General features: G+C 45.0%; 1 protein-coding gene across 12 annotated transcripts in view; it reads left to right on the top strand.

Annotated features, from left to right (window-relative positions):
* The window catches only part of Traf3 (TNF receptor associated factor 3), a 100,778-nt gene that overhangs the window by 70,020 nt on the left and 9,968 nt on the right, over positions 1–20,790 (top strand). For 11 of the 12 annotated variants that reach the window (XM_027416631.2, XM_027416630.2, XM_027416624.2 and 8 more), the window contains 7 exons: positions 365–416; positions 3,847–3,951; positions 4,782–4,949; positions 10,057–10,137; positions 12,728–12,802; positions 14,271–14,363; positions 18,627–18,767. In XM_027416631.2, the coding sequence (XP_027272432.1) occupies positions 365–416; positions 3,847–3,951; positions 4,782–4,949; positions 10,057–10,137; positions 12,728–12,802; positions 14,271–14,363; positions 18,627–18,767 (715 nt within the window). The remainder of the gene's footprint in view (positions 1–364; positions 417–3,846; positions 3,952–4,781; positions 4,950–10,056; positions 10,138–12,727; positions 12,803–14,270; positions 14,364–18,626; positions 18,768–20,790) is intronic. The other variant, XM_027416632.2, reaches the window with a different exon arrangement.

The raw sequence follows: 20,790 nt of genomic DNA, 5'->3' as shown, positions 1-20,790 counted from the left end.
CAAAGAGAGCTTATCTTTAGCCTAAGCCAGAGCATCAGAAGGCCTTCGGTACCTGGGGGTACTCTTCTCACAAGGCCCCCTCTGAGAGCCAGTGTGGCACCAGTAGGACATGTCACTTTCAAGTTATTTAAGTCTTTCCATTGGGACTGAGTTACTGAATGTAATAGCTTACTTTTTAAAAATTACCATTTTTTTTTTAACGTTTGGCTCTTTTCTCCTGTGGATTCCTATTTAACTTAGATTGTTCCATGGCGCCGTGGAGGCCTGCCTGCAGCAGAAAGCTAGAGCAGACCTGACTGCAAAGGATGTGAGCCTGAGGAAAGGAGGGGATGTTGCTCTAACATGCTTACTTTGTTTCCTTCAGCTCCTCAAGTCCAAAATGTACAGCGTGCCAAGAGAGCATCATCAAAGACAAGGTACCCTCGCCTGTTTCCTTTCATTGAAAGAGACTTGCTCTGTAGTCTAGGGTGGCCCCAAACTTAACAATTGTCTTGCCTGCCTCGGAGTGCAGTGGTGTGGCACCATGCTGGGCTTCTTGGTGGTTGATACATTTCACATAGCTTGCATTTGTTGCTCTGGAATTCAGCTTAAATTTTTATTTTATTTATTATTGGGGGGAGGTGCATATATGCCATAGTGTTTGTATAGAGGTCAGAGAACAACTTTATGGGATTCTCTCCTTTTGTCTTTAAGTGGGTCCTAGGGATCAAATTCAGGTTGCCAGGTTTGCACAGAAAATAATTTACCATCTGAGCCACCTTTTTACTTAGCCTTTGTACAATGCATTAGAATTCAGTTTTACTTCACTTGTTTGTTTGTTTGTGCCTCAGACTCAGAGATCTGCCTGTGTCTGTCTCCTGAGTGCTGGGATGAAAGGTGTGCCTTGCCAGTTACCTCACGTTTTAAAATTAAGATGGGCATGGTGGCACGCACCCTAATCCCAGTACTTAGGAGGCAGAGGCAGGCATATCTCTGGGAGTTCTAGGACGGCCTGGACTATATAGCCAGTTCTAGGACGGCCATAGCTATATAATAAAGAGACTCTGTCTAAACAAAAAAGTTACTACTTTGTGGGGAGGTGAGGATGGGAGTCTAGCTCAGGCTAGCCTTGAACTCACTAGTAGCTGATGTCCTGTGTCCATCTCCCAAGCTCTAGGTTGTAGGTGTGCACTCCCACTGCTGTTTATGCAATGCTGAGGGTGTGTCCCAGGGCTTCAAGTACTCTAGGCAAGCACACCACCGAGTCCCATCCCCAGTTCCTTGATAGTGTTCACTATGCAGCCGTGGCTGGCCTGGAACTCATAGAGGTCTATCTGCCTACTTCTGCTTCCACCTGTGGGGAGCCCTTGGGGTCCTCCCTCTCTTCCTCCCTCCCTCATTGCGTTTCGTTTTGTTTCGTTTTTTGGGGATTGTAGCCTATGTGTAGCCTGGCCTGGCCTGAAACTCATGGCAGTCCTCCTGCCTCAGCTTCCTAGGATTGCAGGCATGTGCCACAATACTCAGCCCTTAGTTTTGACAGTGGTACAGCAGGCTCCAAGGCCTGACGTGTGTTACGTGAGTGCCTGGGCAGACTAGGGACAGGCACATTTGTCACTCTTGTGCTGTAATTCCTGCAGGATGCTCTGTCCTCTGAGCTTCACCTATCACAGTGTCAGTCCCACCCGTGTGCTCCACGGGAAGGTGCATGAGGAGGGGGACTTGTGAGAGGTGCTAAGGTGCCTGTGTCACCAGGGTCTGTCTGTGGTCACACCATTGCTGCCATCGTAGCTTTTTTCATACAGATTGCACTCAACTCTCACACTAGCTTTTACCTTCAAACCTGCCAGCGGGGGCTGGGGGCTTTGAATTTGTTCTCGCTCCCCTTCACTGGTGTCTTGAAGATCTGAGACTGAATGAGATCAGCCTTCCATCTGCCCATGAGGGTGTCAATGCACACTTAGAGAGTGGGTACCACCAAGACGTCCCCCGTCTTCTTCCTGTGCCCAGGCCCTCTCCTTCTCTCTGGCACAGGGCCACCCACATACTGCTAAGCCCTTCCAGGCACACTTGTAGCTTAAATCAACTCACTCTTAAGGACTTAAATGTCAATAAAAATGTGTATGATTCCAATATTCTGATTAATGAGCCTAACAATTTTTAATGTAGGCTATTAAATCCCATAGTAAGAGTCTTGCTCTGGGGTTTCCTGTCAAAAAGCATTTGCCAGTGTTAGACTTACTGACCAGGGTAGCCCAGGTGAGACAGCTAGCCACAGGGCCCCTGGGCTATAGGGAGAAGGGCTTCTGATGGAACTTGTTCTGGCATAGTTAAAGAGTAAGTTAGCCAACCCTCCCTGCTTTTTTTTTTTTTTTTTTTTTTACATTAGCATATCTCTGCTGCTGTAGACTCCAGCCACTTGTTACGAGAAAAACAGGTCACTTACCCACTCCTTTCTTTGTTTTGAGACAGGGTTTCTCTGTGTAGCCCTGGCTGTCCTAGAACTCTGTAGACCAGGCTGTCCTTGAACTCAGGTCGGCCTGCCTCTGCCTCTGCTGGGATTAAAGGCTGCGCCACCAAGTCTGACTCTTACCCCACTCCTTTTCTTAACATGGCAGTAAACCTACCTTGTTCACAAGGTCTACCTTGTCTACAAGGATTGACAAGTGTGTCTGAGAGAAAGAAGTTAAAGCCACAAACATGTGGCTGTTTTTCATATCGTTCATTCACATTTGTGATCCTTATTTCTTCCCTCCCCTGCTCTCTCCTTCCCTTTCCCCTTCCCCTCCCCAAGACAGGTTCTCTACACACACACAGTACTTGCAGTCCTAGAGCTCACTGTGTAGACCAGACTGGCTTCAAACTCAGAGAGATTCTCTTGCCTCTGCCTCCCAAATGTTGTGATTAAAAGTGTATACCACTACTCTAGTTTCTAACTGAGGTTTTGAAACAGCAGCTGGCCACTGATCCTGGAGCTTGCTGATTGGATAGGCTATCTGGCCAATAAGCTCCAAAATCCTGTCTCCACCTCCCCAAAACTGGGATTCTAGGTGCACACTACCACACTTGATTTTTATGTAGGTGTCAGTATCCTGGCTCAGATCCTCGTGCTTGTACAGCAAAGCACAGAGGTGACTGGAACATCTCTGTTTTTAAATTTACCAGCTACCAATTCTGTCTCTACCTGGGAGTTTGGAAAGGGCATGTTAAGTGCCCTGTCTTCCTGTCACAGAGTATTGACAAGTGGTTGTGTCTTAGAAATGCCTGCGGACCAAGATGCTCATCCTTATGAAACACATTTAAATCTTCCTTTGGGCTAAGATGTGGCTCTGTGGTGGAGTGTTTCCCTAGCATGCTCAAGGCCCTAGGAGTCCACCCTCTCTGGGGAAAAGAGAAAGGAAAAGAAAACACTTCCTCTGGTAAAAACTGAGTTATAGGTAGCATACACTAAAAAGGAACCAAAATTGTTTTATTCATTATTCAGAGCTTTTCCTCCACAACCACTGGTCTGATTCTGATGAGCTTTGGTACACTGTGCTGAGTTGCCAGCATGTCACCACATCCTTTGGCAAGAGATGTGCCTCCAGGACCATCTGCTGATTATTGGCTGGAAGTTTGAGCCTGCCCTGTCCTGAGGCTCTGTCTTCTGATTTACCTAATAAAAGATAGTGGTTACAGTTATATGAGTTAAATGGTGTCTCTTTGTGGGGCTAGCTCCTTCATTGTACTTAAAGAAATTAAGATTGTCCTTAATGCTTTCTGAGGCCCACTTAAGAGTTGCTCTTAGCATTTTTAGAGTGGTTTTGCCTTGTCCAATGGCAATATGTGAAGATTAAGAAGTATTAATCCTCTAACTACCTTTCCATTCAGGTGTTTAAGGATAATTGCTGTAAGAGAGAGATCCTGGCCCTTCAGATCTGCTGTCGGAATGAAGGCAGAGGCTGTGCAGAGCAGCTGACTCTGGGGCATTTGCTGGTGAGTGCCCAGGTGGTCCCAGAACCAGAGGCACCTCTGTTCTGGGACCGTGAGCTGACTCCCCTCATGTAACTGCCTGGCCATGGCGACAGAGCACTGTGTGCACCCTGATTCTCTGTTAACTATATTCTTTTCAAGCAAAACCATGCAAGAGAGTATCCAATTCCCAGGACATAGAGTGTCACTTTTTATGACATCAGTGAATTGTCATCCTCTGCTGCCTTACTTAGAATTAAAGAAATTAGAGTTGGGTTTTAATTTTCAAAGGCACTTTATAACTTTTATTTCTGCCATGGAATTTCACATAACTTAAGGTTGCTTTTTTATTTTTAATTTGTGTATTTTATTCAGAGTGGATACTTGAATTAGAATAAAGGGTTTAAAAGGTTAACATGGTGTGTGTGTGTGTGTGTGTGTGTGTGTGTGTGTGTGTGTGTGTGTCTATAGTGGTGGTGTTTTGTGGGGAATTTGATACAAGTTTTACTCTATAGTTTGCGTGTGTGTAACCTTTGACACTGGTCTTGCTATATAGTTGAGGATGGCTTTGAACTGAGGACCCTCCTGTCTCAGCCCATTCTGCCAGGATAACAGGTCAGGTCTATATCACATTTGGCTAAAACAGTTAAGAGAGACATCCCCGCCCCCAGCTCTGGTAACAGAGAGGATGAGTGCATGGTCCCTCACTCATTTGTGTGCTGAGGAAACATAGGTGCGCACCGTGAGCCTGTGTCTCTCGGGCCTGCCACTCTGCTGGCAGTGGTAGTCTGCCCTTCACACCTGCCCGTTCACACCCACTTCTTGTCAGCTAAGATCTTTGCTTTGTTCTGCAGATGCACCTAAAAAGTGAATGCCAGTTTGAAGAGCTCCCCTGTCTTCGTGCAGACTGCAAAGAAAAAGTATTGAGAAGAGACTTGCGGGATCACGTGGAAAAGGCCTGTAAATACCGAGAGGCCACATGCAATCACTGCAAGAGCCAAGTCCCCATGATCACACTGCAGGTGCGGTGCTGCCTGCTCAGGTCCCCTCTGCTCAGCTCAGGTGCACTTCCTCTGCAGAGACGAGGGTTCTAACAAGGATAAAGACAAAGAGGGTTAAATAGCAATTTTCATCTAACTTTATTTCAGAGTAAAGCTGTATTTGTTTTACCTATTTTGATTGATATAATTAACACTTTCTATTGCCTTGATTGACTCATTTGAGATGTCAAGAAAAAAAATGAAGAATGATGATTAAAAAAAGGTAGAATTTGTAACTTGTCCCAAAGAATAGCCTCAAATTTTGATGGAGTGCTCATCCTCTCACAGCTGTATGACACAACTGCCACTTACAGCAGTCTCATTTATCCTGCAGTGTCAAAGGCAGCCAGCCATCTTTCTTAGGGAGAGATAGGATTTCAGCGTTTTCCTGCCTCGTTGTTTTGGCACGGTCTGTCATGTTTTGCAATGGAATCATCATTTCTGTGTGAAAGATAAAAAGACATTGAGGGTGGAAGACAAGTTTAAAAACATTCATCTGTAAACATTGGTTGTACCTACTGTATGCCAAGCCATTCCAGGACACGGACTGCTTGCAGGTCCTGAGAGGGGACTTAGGAAGTATCAGGAGAGTTGGGGGTCCTGGTCAGGTATTGCTGAGAGGCCAGGCAAGTGGGGACTACTCTTGGTGGTCATCAGAGGGGCACTGTTGGTATAGCCAGGGTACAAGGGCCATTGCTGAGTTTCTAGTGTCTGTCCTGGAACATGGCGTGGCCACCATGTAGGAGAGTCTCCTATCCTATGAAGAGAGGTGTGTTCTGCTCTGCTGTCTCAGCACTCGCTCCCATAACCAGCCAGGCCTGAGTCTGGGCCTCATTTTATCTGAGTATCTTTTTCTTGCAGAATACCATAGACATTCCCAGTTACTAAGCCTTGAAGTGTCTTCCTTAGAATGTGTCTAGTTGAGTAGTTTATCCAGTAACAAGTTTCCAGTGAGACACTGTCTGGGCTACACACACGTTAATACAGCGCTGTCAAAGTTATACTTTGCTTCGTGCAGAGATCAATTATTTATAGAGTAGAATCAAGTGGTTTTCATTTGAGAAGGAGCTGAAACGTGTCAGTCAGGTACTACATAAGGAGTTACCTCTGCACAGCAGGCGAGGCTGTAAGAGCCCGGAGGAGGATGGTTAACTCCCTGTTGATGGCCGAGGGGCTGGCTTGGAGTTTCTGTCATGAGTCTGCTGCCCGAGAAAGGAGAACCAGGTATACAGTTAAAGTCCTGTAGTATGGAAAGTACTGTGACTGCACACTCCACAAGGAAGGGCCAGGGAGCGTTAGTGAAGAAGCAGTGCTGATTTCATTCCAGTTTTTAATTGGCAGCCACAGATAGAAGGAGAAGTTGGACCTAGAGAGCAGTCTGAGAGGCCTTCCTTTAACAGCGCCACGAGCATGCTCTGCTGTTGCTTTCATTTTGCTTTGTTATTCAGTATTGAACTCAGGGTCATCTTCAGAGACCGCTTTTTAATTCACTGTCTGACTGTCTTTGAAATCACCATTGATCCAAGCTGGCCTTAAATTTGGCATCCTCCTGCCTTGGCCTCCAAGTAATTAAAGTCACCAGATATGGCACCCCAATGGCCTTTTATTTTTGTTTTGAAATAGGTTCTTTTGTAAAAGTCCAGACTGATCTTAAATTTACTAGGCACCCAAGGATGACCTCGAGCCCCTGACCCTCCTGCCATCGCCACACACCCTAGGATTATGGGTGTGTGCCACTCCTGCCTATATTAAGGGTTATATTGCTTTCTACTCTGCTTTTCAGGCCCTTACATCACACTGAGAATGGAAGCCAGAGCATTGAGCTGTGTGTCTGCAGCCCAGCTGTGGTTTTTAACTAGCGTGTGTGCTTCACACTGTTGCCTATGCATCCCCTCCTGACACTGGCAAAGCAAGTGTGCGCTCACTTCTTTGTATAACTAAGAAGGCTCTGTGACTTGCTCTGTGCCTCCTCTCCTTCTGTTTAGTGCCAGGATTGCACTCCCAAATCTTCTGATTTTTTTAGATCTAACACATCTTTCAATGGTGAAATGTGCCATACAGTAGTATAGGTTAGGGCCTGTGGCGCACACTGCATAGCTGGCAGTACAGGACCAAACTACATACAGTTCTTGAGGCAAACTGTATTTTAATAAAATCTGAATACCACCTAGATGAAACTCTTTTGTTAGGCATCCATAAATATGTGATGAAACTAAGTAAAAGGCAGAAATACAGAATTCAGCATTGTTTTAGTGGTTTCTTGCAGGAAGTAAGGATGAGGTAGGTTCTGAGTGTTGATCACATTCTCCACCTAGGTAGTGTTTCATGAATGTTCATTGTATAGCTAGGCTTTGTATTTCCCACATGTTCACACATGTGCAGTCAAATTTGCATCATGGGAATGTACACGTACTGTCCAACACTCAGAGGCAGATGCAGGAATTCAATGCTACACTGTTTTCTAGGTAACCAGTCTTCTTACAAACGACTACAAAATATATCAAGTTTTTGTTTTGTTTGTGACAGAGTCTTATTATGTAGTCCCAGCTGGCCTAGAACTTGCTGTGAGATCAAAGTCACAGATGTCTGCCTGCCTTTCCAGAATGCTGGGTTAAAGGTGTGTGTCATGTACATGCCTGCCTGAGTCTTTCCTTCGACTGTTAGAACACAGTATAACTAGCATCAGGTGGCAGCTTTCGGTCATTCGTGATGCCGTCTTCTGACCTCTATGGGTACCTGGCACACACATGGTGCACAGCCATACATGTAAGAAAAAAACACACACTCGTTAAATAAAGTAAATTTGAAAAGAAATCAGAAACCAGCAGCAGCTTTGAGAGAATACTTTGCACCTTTTCCTGGACACCCCGGTTACCATTGACCCTTAACTGGAAGCTGTACCCCTCCTGCTCTGTCTCTGTGTTTAGCTGGCTGCTCCTGAGTCCTTGCCTCTCTAAGGAGGCAGCCATGAGTCTGAAAACCTTGTCCTAATTAATGACAGCTGCAAAGAACCAGCTCCAATAAGGTCCCATCCAGAGGTTCTGAATGAACACAGGAAATACTATGGGAGTACACTATTCAGTCACTATTATGGGTAGAAGTCCTGAGCAGGCAATTCAGTGAAAAGAAATATCCATGATTAATAGGAGGAAATACACCAATTCACAGTGCCTTGAGCTGAAGGATCCCCATGCTCTGTATCTCTTCCATTGGTTTGTCACAGATTAAAAAGTATGATAGAATTGGTAAAGTGCAGGAATATGCTTTTTCATGATAATAAGATTCCAGATTGGGGTCAGATTATTGGAGGGCAATTTGGCAACAGTTCATCAAAATCTAACTTAAACCATGTGCATCTTTTGATGCTTTTAAACCTTCTTCCAGATATTCTCACATAGGTATGCAACAGTTCATACAAAGATGCTGGCTGGCTGTTCTACCTCATTCACCTCCCAGTCAGCCTGCCCACCCCTCCTTCCCTCCTCCCCCAGTCTTGCTTTCCCTCACCTCCTCCAGTGCGTCTTGATCTCCTCTCTGCTATGCTTGTGTTGATGAGGTAGGCACCACGCAAGTGTTCAGCCCAGAGAATGAAGATGGGAGTGTGTGGGTTCAGGGAGTAGAGAAAACACCTGTGGTTCCTTTACCACCGCTCTGCTCTGTAGACTTATTATGGCCTCTGCTCTTGGAAGGGTAGTGTGATCACACTTGGTGTACAGACAGATGTGGTCAGTATCAGAAAAGCAAGGCTAGTTACTGGGGCTTCCTCTGAAATGAACAGAATGTCTTGACTTTGTGGTTCTTGAAAACTCTGGATCCATGCAAACCCCACATGCTGGGTCCTTGTGCAAGCTGTCCTGGGAGGGAGACCTATGTCCAGGTTCTCCATGTCCAGCCCTTCTGGTCAGTATGGAATGGTGGTGGACTTGTTTACCAGGTATTTTGGGAGACTCTGAGACCCAGCTCAGGAGCAGAACAACTTAATCTTGTAGGTATTCCCCTGCTTGGCAAATGCAGTGCTCACATCCAGAAGGCCCAGTCCTTCAAAATTCCAGCAAGATTGAGCCTGGTACCCTCCTCAGGTCAGTATCCTCTGTTAAACAAGTATTTCTAGCCAGGCGGTGGTGGCACACACCTTTAATCCCAGCACTTGGGAGCCAGAGGCAGGCAGATCTCTGAGTTCAAGGCCACCTGGTCTACAGAGTGAGTTCCAGGACAGCCAGGACTGTTAAACAGAAAAACCCTGTCTCCTAAAAACAATAACAACAACAACAAATATATAAAAGACCACAAATATATTAAAAGACATGTACTTCCCTTGTATGGGCCACTGGTTTTGGCACTGTACATGCCTAGCTAGACTGAACAAGTGCCACGGTCCATTTATCCACCTAAAGATAAATGTCACCAAAGTCCAAAGGAACTAGAAAACCTACTGAGACCTGGAAGTATCCCAGGATTGGGGAGAGCTGCCGAGCACCTCACTGAGCTGCAGCTGCTGTCCTGGCACTTCTGTCTGGCTTTGCCTTCACTGTGGGCCAGCAGTGCTTTCTTGTGCCCTTGCGTTTGATGTCCTCAACCCTTTGATATTCTTGCCCTTGCCTTTTTATGGCCAGGTGCTCCTGGCATTGAGATTAACAGTCCCTATTCTTCTGCAGAGCTAAAGATCATGCCATTTCAGTAGGGCCTAGACCAGAATTTTAACATACATGTGTACTAAAGATTATGTAGGCAAGATTTCAGGACAGTATCCAGGGGATCATGAAACTTTCACCTATTGGAAAGGCGTTCTGTCCAGACTCCAGACTGAAAGGCCAGAGGAAAATCCAAGCATGGGCATTTGACCAACCCCACATTGTGCATAGGGCCCTTGACCCCTGGGATCTGCTGGGGAGGAGCTGGCAGTGTGCGTCATAAGTTCCCTGTGAGTCAGATCTGACCTGATGTCACAAGGTCCCCGACACTCGTGCTCTGATGAGTGTGACGTGGTAATGGTTGGCACATCTTCCTCGCTGTCTACATTGGAATGGTGGACATTGAGAAAGCTGAGCTTTGCTGGTCCACACTTGACGCACTTCCTTTTCCTTTGTAGAAACACGAAGATACTGATTGTCCCTGTGTGGTGGTATCCTGCCCCCATAAGTGCAGCGTCCAGACTCTTCTGAGAAGTGAGGTAAGGTAGCCAGGGCCCAGGCAGGAGCCCTGTGACATTGGGCCCCATGTACTGTAGACTCCACTCTTCCTGAGTCATGGCCATCTATGAGGTCCTCATTCGTGGTAGACTATGATAATGTGTATAACAAGAAAGACAAAACTGACAGAACTTTTTGGACAGAACTGTTTGCTTTGTGAGAAGCAAACAACAAAATGCTACAAAAAGGTGAATTCAGGATTGGAAATACTAAGAATTGAAAAAAATGTGAATAATTACAAATGTAAGTATTGGTCGTACTTTAAGTTTTTTGAAAGCACTGTTTTTAATTTTACAAAATAGGGGCTGGGGAGATGGCTCAGTGGTTAAAAGTACTGACTGCTCTTCCAGAGGACCTGGGTTCATTTCCCTGCACCCACGTGGCAGCTCACAACTGTCTGTAACTCCAGTTCCAGGGGACCTGACACCCATTGCAAAACATCAGTGTATACAAAATAAAAATAAATTTAAAAAAAAAATTAAAAAAATTAAAAATAATGAATTGCCTCAAAAAAGTTAATTTAGACCTTCTAAAACCATTTGACCACCTCATGAGCAGGGAATGCTTGAGGGGAAGTAGATGCTGAGACCATCCTTAGCGGCATGTGTGAGGAGTCCCAGTGACTATGCATTGCATCCTGCCCAGATACTTCTATAAGGTGGCTAGATTTTATCATTGATTTCATTTGATCTGTCCATATGAATAGGTCCATGTGGGAAACTCTAGGGATCCCTAACATTTTTACATGGGACCTGACCTGGAGCCCCTGTGATTGCTTAGTATCTGAGACTCTGATCTTTGGAGGCTCTGGAGTCTTCTCCAGCAGCCTGGCATCTCTGGGCAGTGGGAGGATGGCAGCCTAGAAATGCTAGCTGCTGTGCGCCTAGTGCTAGGTGTATAGAGACCTGGGAAAACCCTGAGAGCCCTGCTCACCTAGGTACATCCTCCCGGACAGCAACAGGTAAGGACCAACCTGGTGTCAGGCCTCTCGGAGGGCCTGGGAGAAATACAAGTAAATTCTCCATGCTGGTCCACTGCAAGATCCTTCTGTTAATGTATGGAGAGTCTAACTACTAAAATGATCCCCATCTCACTTCAGTTCTGTCCATTCAGGGTTCTGAATTAAGATGAACAGTAGCCTCTAAGTTTTATTTTAAATTAAGATTTTAAACTGCATTTTTCTTGGTTTCAGTGATAGGAGCTGTTGGGCTGTGCATTAGTCTTGCTTCTGTTCCCAGAACTCCTATAAATTCTTCAGGCCTCTGAGTGTACCCATAATAAACCCAGGTTAGGAAAGGGTAGGACAGTGAGTTTATAGTAGAAATAGCATGTCAGAACAGCGTGCCCTGGTTGTAGCATTAGAGGTGGTAGACAGTCATGACTGTAATAGTTACAGTGGCCCTGAAAGAATGTCACACCTCAAAGTTTTAGACTGGTCTACACTGACCTGCTTGTGGAGCCTTTTGGGTACCTCCTCTGAGTCTGGCCCAGGGTGTCCTGGCTGGGTTCAGGGAAACTGCAAGCACACTAAGCTGCTGATCTCCATGACTGCCTAACAGGCCCTTTTCTATGTGGTTGGTGGGGGGTGGAGGGGCTCAAGGCCCTTTTCCAGGTTGCCTTTCTTCTGACCTATTATAAAAGGGTCAGTGAGCAGAGGAAGAATGGATCTGTTTGTCCCTCATTCCTAAATACCAAGCATAGAGAGTAACCACCTTGGCAGACCGAGGGAAATTCCAAAACTACACAAACAAGCACCTACCTCTGTCTGCATAGACCGTGTGGATTTGAGGAGAAGGCAGCATGCACACAGCAATGGTGCCATGGCGAACAGCCCAGGCACAAGTCTGTCTTTAGGATGTATCTTTTCATTTCCCTTCCTCTTGCTTGGGGCATCCTGGAGCTAAACAAGAGGCTTTCTTCTTTTGGGATAGCTTAGATTTTCCAGGCACTCGTAATTTTCCATCTATCAGTTAGAGGAGACAGCATAAGATTCCTGTTGTTAGAATGGCTGTTGGTATCTTTGAAAAGCTTACGAGGCTCTGAAGATGCCAGGAAAAAAGGCTTTTCAGATGAGGGAGCAACTTGCCTCCAGCCATCTCAGGTGTTACTAGTAATGGTTCAGTGTGTGAGCTTGCTTTGAAAATGGGTTTATTTTTGTGTACTGTATAGTAGGTGTGTGACCCAGTTGCATCCCAAATGCTTTCTGATTTTTTGTGTTTCATACAGTTTTTGTTAATAGTCTTTAAATGTGCATTTCAGTTTTTTTTTTTTTTTTTTTAATTCTGGCACTTCAGACGGCATGTCACAGTTTGAACAATTTGTTGTAAAGAAATTGGAAGTTTAAGAACTGTTACAGTAAATGTATTTATGTATATTGGCGTGTATCCGTGTATACCTGTGATGAAACTCTATTTTACTGCCTGAAGTCCAGCAAGCAGATGATACGTACATACCTGCAGCTGATGAACTCCCTTCTTAACAGCTCAGCCTCGATGCTCTCTGTGCCCTGATAGGTTTGAACATTTTCATGCAAACGTTTGTGTCACAACTCACGTCTCTTTCCTGTTGCAGTTGAGTGCACACTTGTCAGAGTGTGTCAATGCCCCCAGCACCTGTAGTTTTAAGCGCTATGGCTGCGTTTTTCAGGTCAGTATCCAACATTTGTCCTTCCCAGTCACTGACATTCTGCCATTGAAGAAAGTTCTCATAATTCTATTTTAACATTTGAGTTCTCACTCTTTTAGTCTTTGTCGTGAAACCAAACCATCCTGCTGCATGGGTGGAACAAGGCATGCATGCAGCAGGGTGGGTGCTCACTTGCCAGTCCAGGGCGTTTTGAAACAAAGATGGAACAGCATGGGGAAGTCAGTATGCCAGAACTGCTACCTCCAAGACAGCTTCAGGTAGTAAGAGTGCAGTGACATCTGACAGAGTCTCTGTGGCAATTGTAACTACTTATTACCTGAGTATAGGTGAATTAGATGTCGTTTTGACATTGTCTATCAGCCCCGAGTTGTAAGGATCACACATGGGCATCTGTAATGCTTGTTTACACATGTGTGCTGACTCTTACCATGCCAGGGTTGGAACTGCCTGAGCAAAGCCTGTAGAAAACTTACTTCCAGTGAAACAGTGTTCACGTGAGAACCCTGCATACAGTTTTCTGTTCATGTTTTAAAAACATACCTGAGATTGCAAGTTAAGACTGAGTTTATCTACCAGAAGGCAAATAGGACAGAGTCGGATATTTAGTTTTATGTATTGACAGTGCGTTGTTACAGAGTTGGTATGGAGATAGCAGCATTGCAATACTTTTTTCTTAGAAGATGAAAAACAGAATAAGAATAAAGTTCTCCCTTGCTTTAGTCTAGGAGGCGCCTGTGCCTCCCTGTTCTGTCGTCGTAGCGCCATCCATCTTCTGTGTCTGTGCGTATGTATGCTGACGCAGAGCTGTGCTCAGATCAGCATATATAGAGAGAGACTCTATGTACAGAGTATATGTTTTGGAGATCATGAAAATGCTTTTTCTGATTCCTTAATTTTCCAGTATCAAAACAAATGATATTCTCAAATTGGTTGTTTTCTTGAATATGCAAAGTACTATTTAATGTGCTTGCTCTTGGCTTGAATGGTCTGCATCTTATGTACTCTGTAGATTGTTTATGTTTTGTATGTAAATTTCTCAGCACACTCAGCCTGGTGAGGCGGTGCCATTTTGGATACAATGCTGTACCATAGTTCACTGGACTACTGTGGCAGCATCTGCCTGCAGCTGTAGGTTCCAGAACATTCTCTATGTATAGCTTCATGGGAATGATTTGTAAAGGAACAGGATGAGTTTCAAATTTAATTCCTGCAAGTATGCCACATTGATGAGAAGCCACTATAGAGAACGTGAAGGAAGAGGAGCATTAACTTGAGGCTAGCTCTGCAGCATCACAGTGTTCTTGGCGTGCTCCCTGCACTGTAGCCTAGGAAGCCCTGAGGGAGAGCCCCTGGAATTCCCTGTACATAAGTAGGCCCCCTTTGTGTGTAATGCTGCTTCTAGAGTTGTGTGCTAGGTTTTCTGTCCTTGGGAGTGATCGATTTAGTGTTACCGCCTTTGCTCTTGCAGGGCACAAACCAGCAGATCAAGGCCCACGAGGCCAGCTCTGCCGTGCAGCATGTGAACCTGCTGAAGGAGTGGAGCAACTCCCTGGAGAAGAAGGTAGGCATGAAGCATTTGGCTTCTGTCCAAGATGAAATCTATTTTGTAATTATCATTTTTTTTTTTAATGGAAGGACCAGAATGAAGAAATTGTCAACAGAGTCCATTCTGTTGGAATCTTGAGCAGAAGTGTTTGCTCTGTGGAGGCGTTTGTTCATATTTGGCTGCCAAGCAATGTGCAGTTCTGGCTTTCTTCCTTCTCTGTATAATCACTCTGTGGGTCATCCCTGATCTAGGACAAAGATTGTCCCAACATTCATACTCTGGTCCTTGGCTCCATAGTTCTGTGAAAAGCAGCCACCGTGTACAGGTGAATTGACCGTGGCTGTTTTGGTACCCACCAGCATGGAGACTGCTGGTCTGGACCACTTAACCCCAAATGCTGGTTGTCTCCTCACAGACCATGTTTGCCAATTCCCACGTATCTGGTTACTTTATAAAACTGTGTCTTTTGTAAGTCCCAGGAAAACATGTTGCCTTCTCCCTGTTTGCAGTTGGTTCTCTCAGCTGCACGGACTGCATAGACAGCACCACTACCAACAGCCTCATTTCCCCAGGAGGCGCTGTGTGCCTCCAGCAAGGTTCTTCTGTTAGAGTGCACCTGCTCACGCCATTTGTTCTCTGGTGCTCACCCCACAGCAGGGCTGTGTTGCTGTGAGGAGTAGGGGAAGCACTCCAAGACTGATGGGAGGAATGGTTATGGGCTCACACTTATCCTGGCTCATTTACATTCAATACAGCAATTGACACTTGTATCAGGAGGGCCTTGATGTGGATTTCAGTGGTTGGTGTAGCTGACATTGGCGTTTTATGAAGTTCTGAGAGTCTTGTGTTAAGTGATTCGTACAGATGTGCTGCAGAGTCTCACCCTCCCTGATGCCGGGACCTTTAATACGGTTCCTCATGTTGTGGGGACCCCAGCCATACAATTATATTCCCTGCTACTTCATAACTGTAATTTTGCTACTGTTGTGAATCATAATGTAGATATTTTTGGCAATAAACGTTTGTCAGAGGGGTCACAGGTTGAGAACTGCTGGTCTAAAGTCACAAATCAGAAGGTTCCCAAGAGAGCACTCGTGGTGCCATGTGCTGGTGCAACTGGAAAGGTGAGGTGAGGAACAGGAAGAGCCAGGCCCCACAGTAGGACGTTTCTGGCACCCAGTCAGTGCCCATTTCCCCCAGAGAACATGCAGTGTTTGCTCTGAGCCCATTGATAGCTATCTAGGACTCTTTCCCCCTCTTTCTGAAGAAAATGTTTTGTTTCTGCCATTTTTAAGTTATTATATAACCTCAGGATGTCCTGTATCTCATGAGTACATTTAAAAGGCCCTTTCTTTTACTTAATTTGAACCCAGGTGTTGTGGCACATACCTTTAATCCCAGCCCTTGGGAAGTGGAGGCGGGAAGGTCAGAAGTTCATGGTCTTCTAGCTGTATAGCAAGTTCAAGGACAGCCTATGCTCCTTAAGAACCAGTCTCAAGCCGGATGGTGGTGGCACACGCCTTTAATCCCAGCACTCTGGAGGATCCCAGCAGGAGGATCTCTGTGAGTTTGAGACCAGCCTGGTCTACAAGAGCTAGTTCCAGGACAGCCTCCAAAGCCACAGAGAAACCCTGCCTCAAAACACACACACACACACACACACAACCCTGTCTCAAAAGAAAGAAAAAAGAATTAATGTTTTGTTTGTTTGTTTTATTCACTGTACTCTAACTGCAACATAGGAGTTTAATGGCTCTGGGAGTGTGGCTATCCAGTACGACTGCCCAGGAAATGATGGGACAAACAGATGTTTTCAAGTTGAAGAGGTCCCTGTTTTCACTACAGGAGAGTGTGGGTGTGCTTCCTGCTCACCTCAGTGGTAGTCATTAAGAGGCCGATGAAGGCAGCAGTGTGCGGTGGGCTTTGCTCTCTAATGTGTGAACTCACCGTTCAAATAGAAAAACTCTGAAGGAAGAAATTAAGACTAGTTGGTACAACAAGTGCATGTTATTGTTAGTTGCTTCTGCTCAACCAGTACTTAATTAATTGCTGTAGGAAAGTTGGTATTTTTAGAAATATCAATGAGATTCTTGTTTAAAATGTTATCTCCACTTGGGGTGAGGATGAGAAAAGCCTGGAAACTTGGTCTGGCTTTGCTAGATGGGAGTAATTGAACAGTAACTTCAGAAGAGTTTTGTAAAACTGCTGTTGCCAGTTTGGGAAGCAGAAGCAGATGGATCTCTGTGAGTTCAAGGCCAGCCTGGTCTACAGATCGAGTTCCAGGAGAACCAGGGCTGTTACACAAAGAAACCCTGTCTCAAAAAACAAAGCAAACAAACCTGCTGTTGCCCTTCTTCATTGGTACAGGTTAGCACTGCAGGAGGTTCCGGCCTTATGTAGGAAAAAGCTGGGAAAGTGAGGCCCCATTTGCCTAGACACATGCAGGCTCCTGTGCTCTATTTGTTTTCTTTCTTTTTTTTCTTTTTTAAAAAAGATTTTATTTACTTGTTATGTCTACAACATTCTGCTTCCATATATATCTGCACACCAGAAGAGGGCAGCAGATCTCATTGTAGATGGTTGTGAGCCACCATGTGGTTGCTGGGAATTAAACTCAGGACCTCTGGAAGAGCAGTCGGTGCTCTTAACCTCTGAGCCATCTCTCCAGCCCCCATTTGTTTTCTTACTATCTTCCCCCCCCCCCCCGTGGTTTTTCAAGACAGGGTTTCTTGTGTAGCCCTTGCTTTCCTGGAACTCTGTAGACCAGGCTGACCTCAAACTAGAGGCCACCTGCCTCTAGTTCACCTGCCGAGATCCACCTGCCTCTGCCTCCCACGTTCTAAGATTGAAGGTGTATGCCACCACACCTAGCTGACTTCACTAGGCTCTTGTGTTAGGGTCTCTTTGGGTGTGAGCCCCATCTGCTTCTGAGGAGTTAATGGACTGGCCCGAAGGTGGGATGAAGTGCCTGTGTGACTGCATTCAGGCCACCTCTCCTTGTGTTTAGGGATGTAACACTAGTGGGTGTGGCCTTTGCAGAACAGTGATTGGCTTTTTAAAAATTGAGAGATGGGGCTGGAGAGATGGCTCAGTGATTAAGAGCACTGGCTGCTCTTCCAGAGGACCCTGGTTCAATTCCCAGCACCCACATGGCAGCTCAAACTGTCTGTGACTTCAGTTCCAGGGGATCCAGAATCCTCACACAGACATACATGCAGTCAAAACACCCATGCACATAAAATAAAAATAAATAAATTTTAAAAAATTGACAGATGGTGATTGTATGTACAGTATGATGTTTGGGTGTGCATATATTAGGAAATGGTTAAAACAAGCTAGTTGATGGGCCCATACATTGTTTCCCACACACACACTTTTTTATGGTGTGAACATTTCAGATCTGTTCTCAGCAGTTTGGTGTACTCATTTCATTGTTGACAGTTGTCACCATATTGTTCAGGAGTCCTTAGAAATAGCTCTTAAGCTGAAACTTTGTGCGTGTGGCCAGTGTCTCTCGTATCTCCCCAGTCTCAGTGCCCCTTCTCTTTGCTTCTTGCTTTAGTTTCTTGGTTCTAGTTGTGAAAACAGGCAGTATCTGTCTTTCTGTTCCCAGCCTGTTTCAGCTAGTGATGCCCTCCAGGGACTAACTTTTTATTATTTTTATATCAAATAGAAAGACTAAAACAAAATACCAAGCACATTGTGTTTTTAGAGCAGGTATGATTCTGTGAAGCCCATTTTTCAGGTATATACACAGTGCTTGTGCAAGCTGGATAAAATAAAAAACTTTCTTTTCTTTGTTTTTGAGACAGGGTTTCTCTATATAACAGCTCTGGTTAGCCTGGAACTATCTCTGTAGACCAGGCTGGCCTCGAACTCACAGAGATCTGCCTGCCTCTGCCTCCCGAGTGCTGGGATCAAAGATGTGTACCATCACCGCCCAGCTTAAAATTGTTTCTTATTATGTATCCTGGGCAAATCTGGAAGTAGCACTGGTAAAAGATTTGTTTTCAGTGAGCACTTTAGAAGCCAGCCCCATGTTCTGAAATTCAGTTGTCCTTCCCCAAACCTCCCTTAGCAGCAGAGAGAGACAGAAATAGCTTGCAAGGCTCCCTGCTAGCTCTCCAGAATTCCACTTTTGTGTGGAGGGATTTTTCTCCTGGGCTCCTTTTAAGAAGCCAGTAGAAAGCTTATATTGTGAAAATTTAATTACTATCATTATCGTTAATTAATACCAAACTACTTTTTGTTAAACTAATTGAAGAATTTCTTTCTCAGGTTTCTTTGCTGCAGAATGAAAGCGTTGAAAAAAACAAGAGCATACAAAGTTTGCACAATCAGATATGTAGCTTTGAAATTGAAATTGAGAGACAAAAGGAAATGCTTCGAAACAATGAATCCAAAATCCTTCATTTGCAGGTGAGCACCCTGCCTGGTGGCAGGCATCACTGAGTTCCTGCAAACAGGCCCAGAGCTTCTCTTGCTTGTGTGAACACTCAGAGGCAACTGGGTCAGCATGTACCTGCCTAGGAAGCTGACCCAAAACAAAACCCTTCTTCTGTCTTCAACCTATTGAAGCAAAGCAAAATTTAAAGTCCTTGTTTTAAAAATTAGCTGTGTGTACCACTGGGCTATGGTGGTATACACCTTTAATCCTAGCACTTGTTAGGCAGAGGCAGACAGATCTCTGTGAGTTATAGGACAGCATGGTCTACAAAGCAAGTTCCAGGACAGCCATGGCTACAGAGGGAAACCCTGTCTCAAAAAATCTAAATAAAGTAAAAAATTTAGTTGTTTTGGATGGGGTGTAGCTCAGTGATAGAGCATTTGCCTAGCATGTACAAGGCCCTAGGTTCCATACCTACCACTGCAAACAGAGAGTCTGTGTAAAATCTGTTTTTATTACTGTTTAAGATAACATTGTTCATTAGTACTTGTGTGCCAAGTTTCACTTTCTAAAGTGAAATCAAGCCAAACTGCTTTGTTCTGAGTACACACACACACACACACACACACACACACACACACACACACACACACACACACACACACACACACCTAACTTTATTTCACCATAATCATCCAGAGATACACCCAAAACAACAAATACATAAACTTTTGCAGGGCTGGAGAAATACTTCTTTGGTTAAGATCACTAGCTACTCTTGCTGAGGACTAGGGTTTGATTCCCAGAACCTACATGGTGACTCACAGATGTCGGTAACTCCATTTCCATGGACTCTTGTGCCCCCTTCTGGCCTTTGTGGGCACTGCATGCATGTGGTGCTGATGGTGTTAAAGTATTAAGAAGTGAAATATATGTAAAGGTGGTGGTTCTTTGTTTTTTAGGGTTGTTTTTGTTTTTAGTTTTGTTGCTGTTGTTTGAGACAAGGTTTCTCTGTGTAGTCCTGGCTCTCCTGGAACTCACTCTGTAGACCAGGCTGGCCTGGAACTCAGAGATACCTGCCTCTGCCTCCTAAGTGCTGGGATAAAAAGCACCAGCCAGCTTGAAGTATTTAACAGAATTTTAAAGAAGAGCTGGATGTGGTGGCACACGCTTTTGATCCCAGCCCTTGGGAAGCAGAGGCTGGAGAATTTTTGTAAAAAGGACCATGTTTGGGGCTAGGGAGAGGGTCATGTGTAAGGTGCTTGTCACACAAACTAGTGCAGTACCCAGGACCTATGTCAATGCTGGGCAGGCATGGCACCTGCTTGTAATTCCGATGCTCTAAAGGCCCCAGACAGATCTGGCTAACTAAACCAGTCATAGCAGTGAGCTCTCGGTTAAGTTGAAAGAACTTTATGGAAAGAATAAGGTGGAGAGCAAGCAAGGAAGGAAGGAAGGCTCAAAAAGTCAGCCTCTGGCCTTTGCACAAGTCACTGTCAACAGTGTGACTTACACAGGTCACACCTGCACACTCAAAAAAGAAAATGTGTTTGGGTTTTGACACCCACCCACCCCCAGTACTGGGATTGAACCCAAGTTCCTGAACTGGCTAAACTATTCTGTTTCCTTTCCATGTTGAGACAGGGTCTCACTAAGTTACCTAGGCTGGCCATCAGCACACTCACAGCCCAGGTAGGCCTTGTGCTTGTGATCCCCTTCTTCAGCCTCTTCAATAGCTGAGATTACAGAGCTCTGCCACTAGGCCCAGCAAACCAATTTTTCTTTATAAAAATGGTAGCCTGGGGACTGGAGAGATGGCTCAGCAGTTAACATCACTGTTTGTTCTTCCAGAGGACCTGGGTTCAATACCCAGCACCCACATAGCCGCTTACAATTCTCTGTAACTCTAGTTCTAGGGAACCTGACACCATAATACTAACATACATGCAGGCAAAACAATAATGCACATAAAAATAAATCATTTTTTTAAAAAATGGTAGCCAAGTGTGGTGGCGCACATCTTTAATCCCAGCACTCGGGAGGCAGAGGCAAGTG

Source organism: Cricetulus griseus, chromosome 5 (assembly GCF_003668045.3).
Source record: "Cricetulus griseus strain 17A/GY chromosome 5, alternate assembly CriGri-PICRH-1.0, whole genome shotgun sequence".
Lineage (NCBI taxonomy): Eukaryota > Metazoa > Chordata > Mammalia > Rodentia > Cricetidae > Cricetulus > Cricetulus griseus.
This window is presented reverse-complemented; position numbering and strand designations above follow the sequence as displayed.